This window comes from Bubalus kerabau, chromosome 3 (assembly GCF_029407905.1).
Source record: "Bubalus kerabau isolate K-KA32 ecotype Philippines breed swamp buffalo chromosome 3, PCC_UOA_SB_1v2, whole genome shotgun sequence".
NCBI classification, from domain to species: Eukaryota; Metazoa; Chordata; class Mammalia; order Artiodactyla; family Bovidae; genus Bubalus; species Bubalus kerabau.
The window spans coordinates 95696601-95714754 of record NC_073626.1 but is presented as its reverse complement, the minus strand read 5'-3'; the positions used below and the strand labels follow the sequence as shown (position 1 = coordinate 95714754).

The 18154-nt window shown below is 35.6% G+C and overlaps 1 protein-coding gene across 13 annotated transcripts in view; it reads left to right on the top strand.

The window, feature by feature from the left end:
• GALNT13 (polypeptide N-acetylgalactosaminyltransferase 13) overlaps window positions 1-18154 on the top strand; it is a 952843-nt gene that overhangs the window by 558064 nt on the left and 376625 nt on the right. For all 13 annotated transcript variants that reach the window (XM_055572535.1, XM_055572540.1, XM_055572532.1 and 10 more), the window contains one exon: window positions 14248-14416. In XM_055572535.1, the coding sequence (XP_055428510.1) occupies window positions 14248-14416 (169 nt within the window). The remainder of the gene's footprint in view (window positions 1-14247; window positions 14417-18154) is intronic.

The following is an 18154-nucleotide window of genomic DNA, read 5'->3' as shown; positions in this document are numbered from 1 at the left end:
AGTCCATTCAAATCACCCTCCTGGGGCAGAGTTGGAGAAAGGTTAAGAATTGAGTGTGGATCTGGAAGAACACATGGAAAAGTTACTGCATTCCATTTCTTCTTTTTTTTCCCCCAGCATATGGGCTTTTTTAGATGAAAAATATATGTCCCAAGTATAAGGGACATGTAAATACCATCAACTACCATATTCTTATGAATTGATGTTCTATCATTTTCCCCAAAAAAATCTAATATGTAAGTAAACCTCAGTGCTCCTTGTAAGAGGTAATCTAGAAAAAAAAAAAAAAAAGTAGGGAAATGAATTAACATAAAATACAGCTGTTATAGTCTTAATGATATTTAGCTGCTCATGAGATCTTAGATGATAATTATATATCCTTTTAGCTACAATTTTTCTATGTGTATCCTAAGCTGTGTCAATAACTAGTCTGTACAGTATTCTATAACTGATGGTATGATCCTGTGTGATAAGCCTTGTTGATTTGCCTTTATTGTGTGCTCAGTTGCTCAGTCATGTCCTGACTCTCTGCAGCCCCATGGACTGTAGTCTGCCAGACTCCTTTGTCCATGAAATTTTCCAGGCAATAATAGTGGAGGGCATCGCCGTTTCCTATTCTAGGGTATCTTCCCAACCCAGGAGCCAAACCCACGTCTCTTGTGTCTCCTGCATTAGCAGGCGGATTCTTTACCATTAGCTCCACATGGGAAGCCTCTACCTTTATTGTGTTGCTCCATTATTCTATTACCCAGCCTATCAGAGAAACGAGACACTCCAGAGTAACCTCTAGGTTCAGAAATTGTTCTCTTACCCACCCCTTATGTGGTGGCAATCTCATTTTCTATTGGTGAATAACATGAATCACTTCAATCATGATGTGTTTCCTTTCACTGCAGAGAAGGTTCAACAGCTTAAGGAGCTCATAAAGAGGGCAGACTCAATTTCAAATTTTGCAGAGCCTTGATTATGTTCTCTAGTGGAAGCATTTTTTCCCCCATGGAAACTAGTATCCTTCTCCCCATAAAATCTGGATTGTAGTGATAGAAATATTGCATCAGCGACTTTGCTGAAAGAGGCCATTTTTGCATCCTCCTTTGGTTCCTGGACCTGTGCATTCTGTTTTAGGAGATATGACATCATGCATTGAATAGTGCTTTAAGGCACATGACATCCTGAAGGATGCCATCCCCAATCCACAAGATTTTGTCTCACCAAAGTTGCTGTCATAGTCTTTAGTAGATTATTCCATTCTATCAAGTCCATTGAGAGCTTGGGAGCAGTCAGTTGTTTTTTTTTTTTTTTTTTGCTGGACCCATCAGATCAGATCAGTCACTCAGTCGTGTCCGACTCTTTGCGACCCCATGAATCACAGCATGCCAGGCCTCCCTGTCCATCACCAACTCCCAGAGTTCACTGAGACTCACCTCCATCAAGTTAGCAATGCCATCCAGCCATCTCATCCTCTGTCGTCCCCTTCTCCTTCTGCCCCCAATCCCTCCCAGCATCAGAGTCCTTTCCAATGAGTCAACTCTTCACATGAGGTGGCCAAAGTACTGGAGTTTCAGCTTTAGCATCATTCCTTCCAAAGAAATCCCAGTGCTGATCTCCTTCAGAATGGACTGGTTGGATCTCCTTGCAGTCCAAGGGACTCTCACGAGTCTTCTCCAACACCACAGTTCAAAAGCATCAATTCTTCAGCGTTCAGCCTTCTTCACAGTCCAACTCTCACATCCATACATGACCACAGGAAAAACCATAGCCTTGACTAGATGGACCTTTGTTGGCAAAGTAATGTCTCTGCTTTTGAATATGCTATCTAGGTTAGTTATAACTTTCCTTCCAAGGAGTAAGCGTCTTTTAATTTCTTGGCTGCAGTCACCATCTGTAGTGATTTTGGAGCCTAGAAAAATAAAGTCTGACACTGTTTCCACTGTTTCCCCATCTATTTCCCATGAAGTGGTAGGACTGGATGCCATGATCTTCGTTTTCTGAATGTTGAGCTTTAAGCCAACTTTTTCACTCTCCACTTTCACTTTCATCAAGAGGCTTTTGAGTTCCTCTTCACTCTCTGCCATAAGGGTGGTGTCAACTGCATATCTGAGGTTATTGATATTTCTCCCGGCAATCTTGATTACAGCTTGTGTTTCTTCCAGTCCAGCATTTCTCGTGATGTACTCTGCATAGAAGTTAAATAAACAGGGTGACAATATACAGCCTTGACATACTCCTGTTCCTATTTGGAACCAGTCTGTTGTTCCATGTCCAGTTCTAACTGTTGCTTCCTGACCTGAATACAAATTTCTCAAGAGGCAGATCAGGTGGTCTGGTATTCCCATCTCTTGAAGAATTTCCCACAGTTTCTTGTGATCCACACAGTCAAAGGCTTTGGTATTGTCAATAAAGCAGAAGTAGATGTTTTTCTGGAACTCTCTTGCTTTCTTGATGATCCAGCAGATGTTGGCAATTTGATCTCTGGTTCCTCTGCCTTTTCTAAAACCAGCTTGAACATCCGGAAGTTCATGGTTCACATATGGCTGAAGCCTGGCTTGGAGAATTTTGAGCATTACTTTACTAGCGTGTGAGATGAGTGTAATTGTGCGGTAGTTTGAGCATTCTTTGGCATTGCCTTTCTTTGGGATTGGAATGAAAACTGACCTTTTCCATAGTCATGTTTTATTTTCCCCCCATAAATTATTTTCCCGCAGTCTATGGTAAGATTATGTCAAAACCCAAGGAAAATAAAGATTTTGAAAGTCTACAAATGGTGGCACTGACAATATCATGACTGGAGAAGGCAGATCCCAGATATCTGTTTCTCCCTTTGAGAAGACATTTTTTTTTTTTTCCCCACAGTGATGAAAGGGGTCTGATAGAATTGACCTCATATAAGTGGGGTCTTCCCAGGTGGTGCTAGTGGTAAAGAATCCTCCTGCCAATGGAAAAGACCTAAGAGATGGATTTGATCTCTGGATTGGGAAGATCCCCTGGAGGAGGACATGGCAACCCACTCCAGTATTCTTGCCTGGAGAGTCCCTTGGACAGAGGAGGCTGGCGGGCTATAGTCCATAGAGTTGCACAGAGTCTGACACGACTGAAGCGACTTAGCATACATGCATACAAGTTGGTCAACAATGGTGCCATATAAATGGCTTCTATTATTGGCAAGTTGGGTGGTCATACCATATCAACTGTGTTGAGAAGTTCGTGTTATCAAACCAGTGTGCAGTCTTCATAAGTGTCATCGTGACCTGTTAGTACCTCTCCCATTGAGCAAGCACTGGATTAACTGGGGGGAAAAAACGTGACAGCTATAGGAAGGATAATTCTGTCCATGTGATTATTGAGAGGCTCCTCTGCCATGGAGGATTCTCTGGAGGATTCCATGGGACCTGAATCTTCATCTCATTTGCACATTTCAAGGGAACCACTCATATACTCCTCCATCAAACCTCTTTGCCATTGATTTTCCAGTCTTGGTGTTTTTAGTCCCCTACAAATTGTCCAACTTGTTAGCCACAATTCATAAATGAGTGTAGATTCCTAACTCAAACCATCTCTCTGTCACACAGTATTCAGCCAAATTTCCTCTCTGACTTTTTGCCTGATAGGGGTTTTCCTTTAAGTGAAGGTCGCTCAGTCATGGCCTACTGTTTGTGACCCCCTGGGATATAGAGTCCATGGAATTCTCCAGTATAGAATACTGGAATGGGTATCCTTTCCATTCTTCCCAACCCAGGGATCAAACCCAGGTCTCCCACAGAACTGACCCTGAGTAGATGTGAGGTAACAGCTTTTAGCAAGTACCAGTAGATTCTTAGTTAATCTAGGCTTGTACCAATTTTTCCTTTATTAACTGGTCATAGGGCACTCCCCATGAAGTAAATTATTGTTGAGAATGAGAGAACCAACTATCAGCAATCCCACAGAAAGGAAACCAGGGAAATAAATATCCCCGACTCATCCATCTCCTAATCCCTAATATCCCTCCATCTCCTATTCCCTAATGTCTATCCATTTCCTATTCTATAATATCCTTCAGTGCCTTCCCTACCAGAAATCAAAGGACAAGGGAACTTGGATGATGTGAGGGGTTAGCCACCCTTGGCACATCAGGCTGGAGTTGGTGCAGAGGAAGGCCGGTATGTATATATGTGCTCAGTTGTGTCTGACTCTTTGAGCCCCATGGACTTTAGCCCACCTTGCTCCTCTGTCACGGAACTTCCCTTGTAAGAATTTCAAGGCATTGACTTTTCCAGGAAAATTCTAGGCAACAGTACTGGGGTGGGTTGCCATTTCCTAGTCCAGGAGATGTTCCCAACCAAAAGATCAAACCTGCGTCTCTTGCATCTCCTGAATTGGCAAGTGGGTTCTTTACCACCAGCACCACCTGGGAAGCACAGAGGGAGGCCTCGTGGGCCAAATAAAGACACTCAACAAAATTGCAATTAAAAAAAAAAACCCACAATCCAGCAGTTGATTTAATTTTATGACTTAAAATACTTTAGGGTATTTGAGATAATCCATTTTTCTGCTCACAGTATTTTATAACTTTTAATTGCAGACCTCTATGAAGGATTTTTTTTGCTTCTAACATATGCAATCATAAGAACCTATCAAGTAATATTTGCCTCACATTTTCTGTGACTAATAGTAGCTAATAAATTTTGAGCATAATTGGACATGTTATACAGCTTCATAATAATTAAAATGTTACATTCAAAAATTATTTTAAGGATATGTCTTTACTGCCTCAATTAGATGCACAGTCAATGAATGCAGTGCTCTTTCATTTTTTGGCCAAAGTGGGTATATTTTTGTGCACTTGATGAATCACATGTGTGATGATATATCACATGCTAAGAGTTTATTATTGTGGAATAATTTGTAATGTTCAGTAACCCAGGGGGCTTCTTTAAAATGGTCATTGGTCCACTGCAGTTTCACCTTACAAAGGATGGTTTAAAGCCAAAACTGGTGCTTTTGTTTCCAAAGATTTTTATTTATTTATTGTTTTTGCCATGTAGAGAGAGGTGGGAGGATGGGGAAATTTCCTATTTAAAGCTGAAAGTTAGGCTATTACTAGAGCCATTGCAAGCTGAGGACAATTTAAATACTGTGAATGAGGAAGCTCATTTTTAATGCAGGAGAAAATAGTTTCATGTTTCAGCATTATTTTATCACTTTAGTGAACATTTTAAAAGTTGGATCCATTGCTTCCAGGAAACATTTATGACTAACATATGCCTAACAACCTCTTAGCTGTACATAAGATTAGACATGTTGAGTGTTTTTTAAGGATGACTGTGAAAAGAAAGAGGAAAATATTGATACTAATATAAAAATTTGTGTCTTCCTAAAAAGGAACCAAGAATTTTGCTATTTGTCCCTATATGTATGTGTGTATGCTCTGTTGTGTCTGTTTGCAACCCCATGTAACTGGCAACTGTAGCCTGCCAGTATCCTCTGTCCGTGGAATTTTCCAGGCAAAAATACTGGAGTGGGTTGCTATTTCCTTCTTCAGAGGTCTTCCTGGCCCAGGGATCCAACCCAGTGTCTCCTGAATTGGCAGGTAGATTTTTTACCACTGAGACATTTAGGAAGCCTTTTAATTTTATTTTTTGTTCCTGCTCAGCTGCTCAGTGTTTCCCTTAATTCCTTAACTGTAAATTGTAGTGAAGCTCCTATGAGGAGCTTTTCTGCTAAAACAACCATCATTCTTTGATACTCTTCTACCTGCTTGTCATCTTATGTATATTAAGTAGCTTTCCTCCCTTCAGAAACTCCACTCAACACTGATCCCTTCTTTTTCATGCCCCTAATATCTACTAACAATTTCAGTATCTGTCACTGTAAAAGCCATGTTATATCAATCATCATTGAAACCAGAGTTTTGGTTAATGCATGGCTGCAATCACCTTATTAGGTACAGTTGAACTGATTTAAAAAATAAAGATGATACTAAAGAAAAAATGTAAAAGGACTTCTCATGAACTACTGTTAGTCTCCCTTGACATATGTTTATATGTCACATAGTTTCTTTTATATAGAAATTGGCTTATTTTGTAACATTATTTCATGACCCCTTTCTTAAGTATAATATGAATACCTTTTACATTATTAAGTGTTCTATAGCATAATTTTAATTACTTTTTGTTTTCTGAATGTGACTATAACAGTGTATTTTGTATTTAAAATATATATATTATTTAGCATAGTCTATATGTAGTACACACAGTATTTAACACAGTCTATCTATATGGAGAGAGAGAATTTGTACATTTTCTCCAGCATGTAAAAACACAAGATATTACTTTAATCATCTATACCAGTAAAACTTTGTACATCTTTATTTCCTTAGAATGTATTCTTATAAAAGAATTCAGAGTCATAGTTTATAAGCTATGTTTCATTGTCTTTTACAGGATACTACACGAATGAATGATATGGGTATCTACTATAGTACATATAGGCATTGGCATATAAATTCCATGTATACAACACTAAGGTTATTTAAATATTTTATTTGTAGTTGCTCAGTTATGTCTGATTCTTTTCAACCTCATGGACTGCAGCACCCCAGAATTTCCTGTCTTTCACTATCTCCTGGAGCTTGCTCAAATCATGTCCACTGACTTGGCAATGCTATCTAATCATCTTATCCTCTGTCACTCCCTTCTGCTCCTGTCTTCAATCTTTCCCAGCATCAGGGTCTTATCCACTGAGTCAGTTCTTCACATCAAGTGGTCAAAGTATTGAGACTTCAGCATCAATCCTTCCAATGAATATTCAGGACTGATTTCCTTTAGGATTGACTGGTTGGATCTCCTTGCTGTCCAAGGGACTCTCAAGAGTCTTCTCCAGCACCACAATTCAAAAGCATCAATTCTTTGGTGCTCAGCCTTCTTTATGGTGCAGTTCTCACATCTGTACATGACTACCGTAAAAACCATAGCTTTGATTATACAGATCTTTGTGAGCAAAGTGGTATCTCTGCTTTTTAATACACACTGTGTAGGTTTGTCATACATTTTCTTCAAAGGATCAAGCGTCTTTTAATTTTGTGGCTACAATCACTGTCCTCAGTGATTTTGGAGCCCAAGAAAATAAAATCTGTCAGTGCTTCCACTTTTTTTCACATCTATTTGCCATGAAGTGATGACTGGATGCCATGATCTTAGTTGTTTGAATGTTAACATTCAACATTCAAATATTTATAGGAGAAGAATTATGGATAAGAAAGACAGATGCATGATTATAAGACTAATAGCTGCATATATTTAAGCAGTCATGCTTTGTATTAAGTTACTATCTAGAACCATTTGTAATAGTTAAACAAACTGCTCTTTTTATTAAAAGTTACAATTGGGATTTGAAATAGATTAGTTGCATACTCTGCTTTATTTAAATGGTTTCCTTAACAGTCTGCTTAGGATCTAATTTGTGATCTAATGAAACACTCTTCAGGCCATATTCTTTGCACATTTTAATTGTGGTACCACTATCAGTAGAAATTTCTGAGCTTGTGTTAATGTATCTAAATTTATTTATAATGCATAAATATAATATTCTCAACCTAAATATTAAATGGCAGTGAGGACTAATTTTTAATACAAAAGTAGATATGAAGTAGAGATTTTACATTTTGCAGTACCACATGGATAATTTTATACACCAGAGTCCTCTGTCCGTGGTATTCCCCAGGCAAGAATACTGGAGTGAGCTGCCATTTCCTTCTCCAGGAAATCTTAACCCAAGGATAGAATCCATTTCTCCTGCATTAGCAGGCAGATTCTTTTACCACTGAGCCACCAGGGAAGCCTGATCTCTCACTTAGCTGGTGGAAAATGCTACCTTATTAATATCTAACAGGAGGCACTATCCTGTTGGGAAACAGTAGCTAATATCTGCTGGACTTGACCCCATTTAAGCTTGCTATTTGCAACATTTTTACTGCATAAAAATCTAGTTACTGAAATTTAATTGGCAAAAACCAGAACACCACATATGGCCAAGGTAAAAATTAAAAAAAATAATATTGGCTGATGAATCAGATTTTTAGAAATGCATTGATTTTGCCAAAGGTGTAATAAATGAATTACTATCTATTTCCACATTAAATAATATATATATATATTAAGCTCTGTATTATAATATTGATACTATTATATTGATATTTGAAGTCTATTATGGCTTTCCTGGTAGCTCAGACTGTAAAGAATCCTCCTGCAATTCAGAAGAATTGGGTTTGATCCCCGGGTCAGGAAGATCCCCTGGAGGAGGAAATTGAAAACCACTCCAGTATTCTTGCCTAGAGAACCCCATGGACATAGGAACCTGGCTGGCTACAATCCATGGGATCACAAAAAGTCGGACATGACTGAGCAACTAACACACAATAGAAATGGGCCAAAGCAAAGATATACTGAGTTCCTTTAATTTAACAAGAATTATCCTTGATAAACTCAGTATCTGTGGCTTGACAAAAGAGCATGGGCCAGATAACACTGAATGGAAGGCAAAATGGTTTGGATAGCGAGACAGTGTCCCCAGTGCTAGCGTGATTTCCTCATCTTCTGACTCTGCTACAAACACATTTATGATTGACAAGATGAAAAGTATTGTCTTAAGGAAATGATTTATTAGCAATGAAGTATGAATATTCAAAGATGAGAGAAATTAAAAGTCAAGATATTACATTTATTTCAGTTGACTATTTCAAACTGATAAAAACTAGAGAAGAGCTGGAGTGTATACAGAAATTAACAACTGAGTAGATCTGCAGATGGAAATACAATTTGAAAAAATTTGTTGGAAAGTATGCTATTCAGGATGACATTTAGATTTTGGTCCAATGTCATGCTTTTACCAGTATACATCATATATTACTATGTTCTTTAACATAATAAGTTTAAAAATGACCTAAATTTTTTTACTCAAGTTTTTTCTTTTCCCCCTAAATACAAGAATCTCTTTTTATTCTTTTCAAATAGACAGTGCTTGTTGTTAATTGGACATTTCTTTAACTGAAAAAGTGTTCATAATGCAATGTACATAAGCAAATATTGCAGTTAATATGTTCCTTTTGGTAGACTGATCAGTTGGTTGATTTATATTTTGGGGTTTATCATTTTTATCAATGCAAATTCTATGATAAAATAAATCAAATTTAATCTATACAGTATGCACTATGTTAAAGAAAATGAAAAATATGTTATATATATATGTGCATATATAATGATTCTGCTTTTATATTTCAACCAGTTTTGTAGTGTCATTTTGGGTCAAGCTATCATTTAAGTGATTTAATCTTATAATTAGAAAGGATATAACTTCTAGCATAGTACTTAAAAAAATTTAATTGGAGGATAATTGCTTTACAATATTGTGTTGACTTCTGCTATTCAACAAGATGAATCAGCCATAAGTACATATATGTCCCTTCCTTCCTGAACCTCCCGCCTCGACCCCATCCCTCTTGCACTTCTGGTGGAAATGTAAATTGGTAACAGCTACTATGGAGAACAGTATGGAGGTTACTTAAAAAACTAGGACAAAAACTACCATATCACCCACCAGTCTCACTACTGGGCATTTACTCTGTGAAAATAATAATTGAAAAAGACACATGTACCCCAGTTTTCATAGCAGCACTATTTACAATAGCTAGGACATGACAACATAGTATATTAATCCGTTTATACAGTCCAAACCAGGTTTGGAATTGGGCTATTTCCAATCATATTTAAGTGAAGTCAAGATATAATGTAGATTTAGTTGCCTTCTCTATTATATTTGCCTACCAAGACTTGAATAGTAACACCAATACTTCAGTGACAGTTCTTTTTGTTTTTCATTTTGACTGTGGAGGAGCATGGTATTTGGTGAGTGTGTGGGTGAATATTTTTTTTTTCTTTAAACTATGTAGAGGAGAAAAATAAACAGGTGAGAAAAAAAAATGAGGTTGTTATTTAAAGGTACTGGAGATACCTCATACTAAATTGCAGTCTTTTCTATTTTTTGTTTATATTATTTGAGGAAGAAAAAAAAAACTGTTTATTCTAGAAAGATGTATTCTGCCAGGTAAGAGCAGGAAAAGAAAAAGGCTTCTTCCACAGTATAATCACTTAGCATTTTTTTCTTGAGCAAGGTGAAAAACACCAATAAGTCTGCTCATGCATAAAAAAAAATTTTGTAAAATGTCAAATATGCATTCATTAGAGGCTATTATAGAAAAATATATTTAACTTTGGGGAGGAGACACTTAACCTGATACACATTAAGTTGTCATCTACATTTCACTAAGAAGCTGAGAATAATTAAGGAGAATGTTAATATGTGCTTGCAAACTAGTTCTAGGAATAAGGATCCTGTTTGTGATGATTTTATTTTTATTGATTGCACTGCAAGATTATACACTTACTCTGTCACTGACAAAACTATAATTTTCCTAATACTCAGCAAGGACATGGTCACAGCTTTGAATATATTACAAAAAATAAGTACTTCTATGTGCTGTAACTTGATCTTCATGCTCCACAATGATGTAGTTGAGCTCCATGATTTTCTACATAGACTAGAAGTCAATCCTATCTGTTTCATAGTCTTGGTAGCATTGCATTGATGCTATTTTCTGCAATGTAATATATTTTTGTTGGAATTTATAGAGGAATTTTAAAGACCTATGAATGGTGAATGAATTACTTTCTTAACTTCTAAAAATTATAATTTTTTAAATCTCAAATTCTTTAAACTCTTTAATGTAACAAAAATCAAACATCCTTTTTTCCAGAAAAAAACATTGACCCTATATTTTCTGGCATTTAAGGTTATAGACCAGAATATGTAAAATATCTATCTCTACCAAACTAGATTGAGAATCTATCTTCTTATAGATACATATAGTTATAGATACAGATAGACACATACATTAAATATCTGTTATCAATAGGTGTTATCATATAGCTTGATTAAATCCTTTGCTTCAGAATTAGATTCCTAAGGAAACTATAGAAATTCCTAACAATTTCTATGCAATCAAAACTTAAAAAAAATAAATGAGAGAAATGAAAAGTACTTGGAGACCTAAGTCCACAGTCTAATCAGCAACACAACTTCACCCAAAGCCAACTCCAACAACTCCATCTGATTTTAGCTACAATAAACTTACTAACTCCCGAGGAAACATATTAAAGTTACAATTTTAATTGAACATGATATACTTTTTCATAAAATTCCTGTCTTCATATCTACTTTTGCTTGTTAAAGTGAATGGAGTCTTCATTAGCTATAAGGTAATTTGTTTAATAGTTTGAAGTTGCATACAGATATCTTTTTCATTTTAAAATTTCCCAGTCCTTACCATTTTTCTACATATAAGAGGATTTACAGGCTAATCACCTTCCTGATACCCATACCTGAAGTTCCCCAGAGTGCCTAATCTCTTTTATAGTTTGGCTCATGGCATTACAAAGTCAGAGTAACCTTTCACAGAAAGTAATTGACTTGAAAATGTATTGTATATTAGCACCAGTAATATTAGCCTTGATGTTTTATAACTATGGTCAAATCAGAAAAAATTCTCCTTGTTGTGTTCTACCCTAGTTTTCACTGTATTTCATTATTTTATAACATTTTATAAAATGCTATAATTTATGGATTATTTCCGCATACTTTGTATTCTTTAATTTTTTTATTAAAATATAATTGATTTACAATATTGTGTTAATTTTAGCTGTCCAGCATAGGGATTCAGTTTTTTTTTTTTTCAGATTATATTCCATTTTAGGTTATTATAACGTATTGGGTATAATGCCCTATACTCTACAGTAATCATTGTTGCTTACCTGTTTTATGCATCAGTTCAGTTCAATTTAGTCTCTCAGTCGTGTCCGACTCTTTGCAACCCCATGAATCGCAGCACACCAGGCCTCCCTGTCCATCACCAACTCCCGGAGTTTATTCAAATTCATGTCCATCGAGCCGGTGATGCCATCCAGCCATCTCATCCTCTGTCATCCCCTTCTCCTCCTGCCCCCAATCCCTCCCAGCATCAGGGTCTTTTCCAATGAGTCAACTGCATAGTAGTTTGTTAATCCCATAATCCTAACTTGTTCCTCTCCTCCTCTGTTGCCTTTTTAGTAACCCTAAATTTGTTTTCTATGTCTATGAGTATGTTTCTGTTTTGCATGTACAAGTTATGACCAACCTATATAGCATATTGAAAAGCAGAGACATTATTTTGCCAACAAAGGTCCGTCTAGTCAAGGCTATGGTTTTTTCAGTGGTCATGTATGGATGTGAGAGTTGGACTGTGAAGAAAGCTGAGCACCGAAGAATTGATGCTTTTGAACTGTGGGTTTGGAGAAGACTCGTGAGAGTCCCTTGGACTGCAAGGAGATCCAACCAGTCCATTCTGAAGGAGATCAGCCCTGGGTGTTCTTTGGAAGGAATGATGCTAAAGCTGAAACTCCAGTACTTTGGCCACCTCATGCGAAGAGTTGACTCATTGGAAAAGACTCTGATGCTGGGAGGGATTGGGGGCAGGAGGAGAAGGGGACGACAGAGGATGAGATGGCTGGATGGCATCACTGACTCGATGGACGTGAGTCTGAGTGAACTCTGGGAGTTGGTGATGGACAGGGAGGCCTGGCATGCTGCGATTCATGGGGTTGCAAAGAGTTGGACACGACTGAGCAACTGAACTGAGCAATTGTATTATTTTTTAGATCCAAGATGTGATTAATATCATAAGATATTCATCTTTTTCTGTCTTATTTCATTAAGCATAGTATTTTCTAGGTCTATCTGTAATTTGGCAAATGGCAATATTTCATTCTTTTTATGGTTTAGCTATATTCTATTATATATACATATATATACGCATATATATGTATGCACATCTTCTTAATCCAGTCATGTATAGATGAGTACTTGGGTTGCTTCGGTCCTTTGGCTCATATAAATAGCACTGCTAGAACATAGGGGTGCATGAATCATTTCAAATTGGTATTTTAGTTTTTTCAGGATAAATACCCAGGAGTGGAACTGTTGGATCACATGGTATTTCAATTTAAAATATATTTTAAAGTAATCTGGGACCATATCTTTGCCTTTTAAAATATATGAAAATTAAACTCAGTAAGATTATATTGTAATATAGCAAAATATAATAATATTTTATAGATAAAAATGCAAATTTAAATTATTATATAAATTAAAAATTTTAAAATTTTAATTTATATAAAATTTAATTATATTAATATAAAATAATATAGAAAATGTTATATATTATGTATATATAATATATTTGCTATAATATAGCAAAAGGATGGAAGAGTCAGAACCACAGCTACATTTCTTCACAGTACCTGGTTTAATATCATTGTGAAAAGTAAATCAAGGGTAGATTAGGTTAACTAGAACCTTGTCTTCTTATTATATGTTAACATACATACAGATATATGTATGCACAGGCCTATACATACACACACTGAGTCATGTATTTTATAGCTAGAAGGGACATTAGTGTGGTGATAACTTGGAGGAAATGCAAGAACATTAGCCTGTGTATAGAATCCTTAGTGGTCTTAATAAAAACAGCCCAGCCCAGAATACTTCTGTGAAATTCCAGTTATGAAACACGTAGCCTCCAAATCCAACTTGACATTTAAAATTATATGTCACTGCTATGAAAGTTCTTTCTACTTATTTGAAAATGATTTGACAAAGGAATAAAAGTCTGATGGGGATAAAACATTCTCAATCTTACTTGCTTTCATAAAGATATAATGGCAATAGATATTTGAAATAACAAAAATTTTAAGTGGATGTGAAAATAAACTAATCTTGGTATATATTCAAAATTTCTCTTTCATTATTTTGCACAACGTAGTATGCCCAGAGTTCAACTTCATCCTCTCTAATAAATGTATTAAAAAAACATGAGAGAGAAGTATGAAGTTTTGGTATTTTGTGTTGCTTATTTATTAAGTCTTAATGATTAGTTAGATCATATAATATGTGATAGATTTGAAGGACAACATGCAGCATTTAGTTAATGAATTAAAATAATTAAAATAAGTTGTTTCTTTAGTGTATGGCTTGTAAGTAGCAATAGAGACTTGACAATTGTATTATTAAGCCAGTTTATAAATAATACACTTTAGAATCTGATCCAACACGAGTTTGTATATTCAGTTCATTATCTGTATGTGTGTATGTATATGTGTACTTGTGTGTGTCTTACAGCTGTTATTTCAAGAAACCAAGAAGGGCCAGGAGAAATGGGAAAGGCTGTGCTGATTCCTAAAGATGACCAGGAGAAAATGAAAGAATTGTTTAAAATCAATCAGTTTAACCTTATGGCCAGTGATTTGATTGCCCTTAACAGAAGTCTGCCGGATGTAAGATTAGAAGGGTGAGTTTACATTTGTTGTATAATCTAATATATTAGCAATCTCCAAAGTTTAGAATATCTTGAAAGTTCAGTTAACTCAGATTACTTGAATCTAGAGGTATATGGTTCTGAATACCTATGCCACTGCAGGAATTAACTGTGTGTGCATATGGTGAGAGATATGAACTGTGTCCTTCTCTGGGAGAGAAAATATCTTACTTGCAATGGCATTGCAGAATATACAACCTAACAGGACTTTTTTGCCTTCATTAAATATCTTTTTATTTTGTTTTGCTTTATCTTGCCAAAAGCAGAGCAAATGTGATCTGTGATAAAGTGTTTTCTTGTCTATGTAGAAAGCTCTTACATTTGCTTTTAAAAAATATATGTTTTGCTATCTCAGCATAAAAATAACCTATTGCCTGTGTGATTATTGACACTTTAAAATGATTTGTTGAGGATTCTTTAGCACTTTATGATGTTATTTATAATTGGAATGCTCAGTTATCAGCCATGGAGGATATATACTCATTTAGAAATAATACTGTATGAAAAATTATGTTGAAGATTCCAACACTTATGTGATTAATTGTAAGCCATGCTTTATGTAGTTGAACATATTTTAAATGGATGTAGTAAAAATCAGATTTAGTGACTGTATTGTCATGCTTATATATAGTCCTAACAAAGTAAGCTATTGGCACTTAGAAAAGGTATGTCCTCAGGTTTTAGAAAATCTCCAAGTTTACAAATATCCTCCAGAACACACTTCTGTTTATAAAGAAGTTGTTCTTTAGACATGTAATGACTTTGTCTATATGCAATAAAATCATAATTAATGCACATTTTGCTACATTTAATGAGTTATGTTACATTAGGGCTATGGTGACATTAATATATTTACTAAGTATGATAATTTTTTCCCTTTCTGAATTATTTCAAGTAAGTTCAAAATAAAGTAACCCAAGTCTTACTGATACACTAGCCTAAGTTTTCAGAAGATTCATTTGATAGCCAAGTATTAGTAACTGGTTTTGTATACCCTTGTATGCTTTTGAAATGTCTCTCTCAGCAAACCACAAATAACTACTTATTATGGATGTTTTGGATTCCTAGCAAATTGCTAAAATGTCAAATTTAACACTTGTGCATTCCAGAGGATTTTTACAGTTAGTTCTGTCCATATTTGTAATGTGTTTGTATATGTGTAGATATATTTGAATTTTTAAAGATATACAATGAGCATATACTTTTAAATAATTTTAAGTATTTTATATGCTGAGTTCATGTTTTAATGTTGCATTTATTACCTTGTTTTATTTTGATAAAATTGGTAAATGTAATACTTAAAACCATGTATTCAGGAAAACCATGTACACACTATTTCACATTTTTTTAAATCAATTTAAAGATTTAATATAATATATAAGTGTAAATTACATATCAGATCTGGAATGATTATGGTAAGAACTATTTTAATACAGAACTATCACTTAAAAAATCATTACTGAGCATCTATTTAAAATATTTGTGGCCAGTGTTTTTTACTTCTTTTAAGAATTACTTAGCATAATAAGTACTAGAAGAATTAAATCTTAAACTTATATACAGTCTGTGGAACAATTCTTCATTTAAAACAACTGTTTGATTCAAGTTGCTCAGTATAAAAACTGTAAAAGATGACATACCTACTGTAGATATTTTTGCTTGAATTTTCAAATTTTGCAAATAATAGTAGTGAAGTAAATCATTTTATGTTTTATTTTTGTGACATCACAGTGTATGCAATAAGTAAAGTAAAAATAAATACTATCCACAATTCCTAGGCAAATCATAAAGTGTATATGAAGTTCACTGGGGACATTTGCAAGTCATTTTGAATGACTCAATTTTGTGACTGCCTGGGAATAACTACTTTTTAGAAACACACTATGAGTCAACTATCCAAACATTTTTAAAAATGAAAAAAGCTGTTAATACTCATTTGATGTAGAAAACCATTTTCCGGTTTTGGTATTACAGTTCAGTTTTTGAATAGTTATATCTCAAGACATATGACACATTAAGCTAGTTTCAGTGATGATTGATATACCAAGATATTAAAAATGCAATTTATAATTTACAAAGATCTTTATTTTAGTGAAAAATTGAGTTGATATTTATTTAGAACGGGTTTGAACTGCCAAACAGTGGATTCATTAAAATATCTCAGACTATTTTACTAGAATATATCCTTAAACTAGCTTGACTAAATTCAGAAAATTGTCCAAAAAGTTTAATGTTGTGTTTGACCTTAATATCTGTCTACAAATATTTGAAGATATATTCAGCGTTGGCCTGAAACAAATAGACCGCCAGATATTTCTCCAGCAAAGATGGGTTTATTTAGTATCAACAGAGAATTGCAATTCAGTGTCAGCTACCCTGGCAAGCCACAGGCAAGTCCCCACATAGCAAGAGAAGAACACTTTTATAGACTGAACGAGGAAGTCAGGAGTCAATCCTAACTTCAATCCCAGTCTCCCACTTCATCTTCCCACCTACATTCACACATCCATTCTCTATGTCCGCATCTCTATTCAATTCAGTTGCTCGGTTGTGTCCAACATTTTTGTGACCCAATGGACTGCAGCACACCAGCTTCCCTGTCCATCACCAACTCCTGGAGCTTGCTCAAACTCATGTCCATCGAGTCAGTGATGCCATCCAACCATTTCATCCTCTGTTGTCCCCTTCTCCTCCTGCCTTCAATCTTTCCCAGCATCAGGGTCTTTTCCAGTGAGTCAGAAAGCCTGATTCTTTGCATCAGGTGGCCAAAGTATTGGAGCTTCAGCTTCAGCCTCAGTCCTTCCAATGAATATTCAAGACTGATTTCCTTTAGGTCTGACTGGTTTAATCTCCTTGAAGTCCAAGGGACTCTCAAGAGTCTTCTCCAACACCACAGTTCAAAAGCATCAAAATGTGACAAAACGTGGTCCATTGGAGAAGGGAATGGCAAACCACTTCAGTATTCTTGCCTTGAGAACCTCATGAACAGTATGAAAAGGCATCCCTATTGCTGCCCTGCAAATTAAGTTCATCTGTACAGTTTTTCTTGATGGTACACACGTACATTAACGTATGATGTTTGTTTTCTTGACTTCACACAGTGTGACAGATTCTAGGTTCATGCACATCTCTACAAACGATGTATAATGTTGTTCTTTTTATGGCTGAGTTATAGCCCATTATGTATATGTACCACATCTTATTTATTCATTCCTCATTTGATGGACATTTAGGTTGCTTCTATGTACCGACTATTATAAATGGTGCTGCAATGAACACGGGTTCATGTGTCTTTTTTTTTTTTAATTTTATTTTATTTTTAAACTTTACATAATTGTATTAGTTTTGCCAAATATAAAAATGAATCCACCACAGGTATACATGTGTTCTTGAACCCTCCTCCCTCCTCCCTCGCCATTCCCTCCCTCTGGGTCGTCCCAGTGCACCAGTCCCAAGCATCCAGTATCGTGCATCGAACCTGGACTGGCAACTCGTTTCATACATGATCTTTTACATGTTTCAATGCCATTCTCCCAAATCTTCCCACCCTCTCCCTCTCCCACAGAGTCCAAAAGACTGTTCTATACATCAGTGTCTCTTTTGCTGTCTCGTACACAGGGTTATTGTTACCATCTTTCTAAATTCCATATATATGCGTTAGTATACTGTATTGGTGTTTTTCTTTCTGGCTTACTTCACTCTGTATAATAG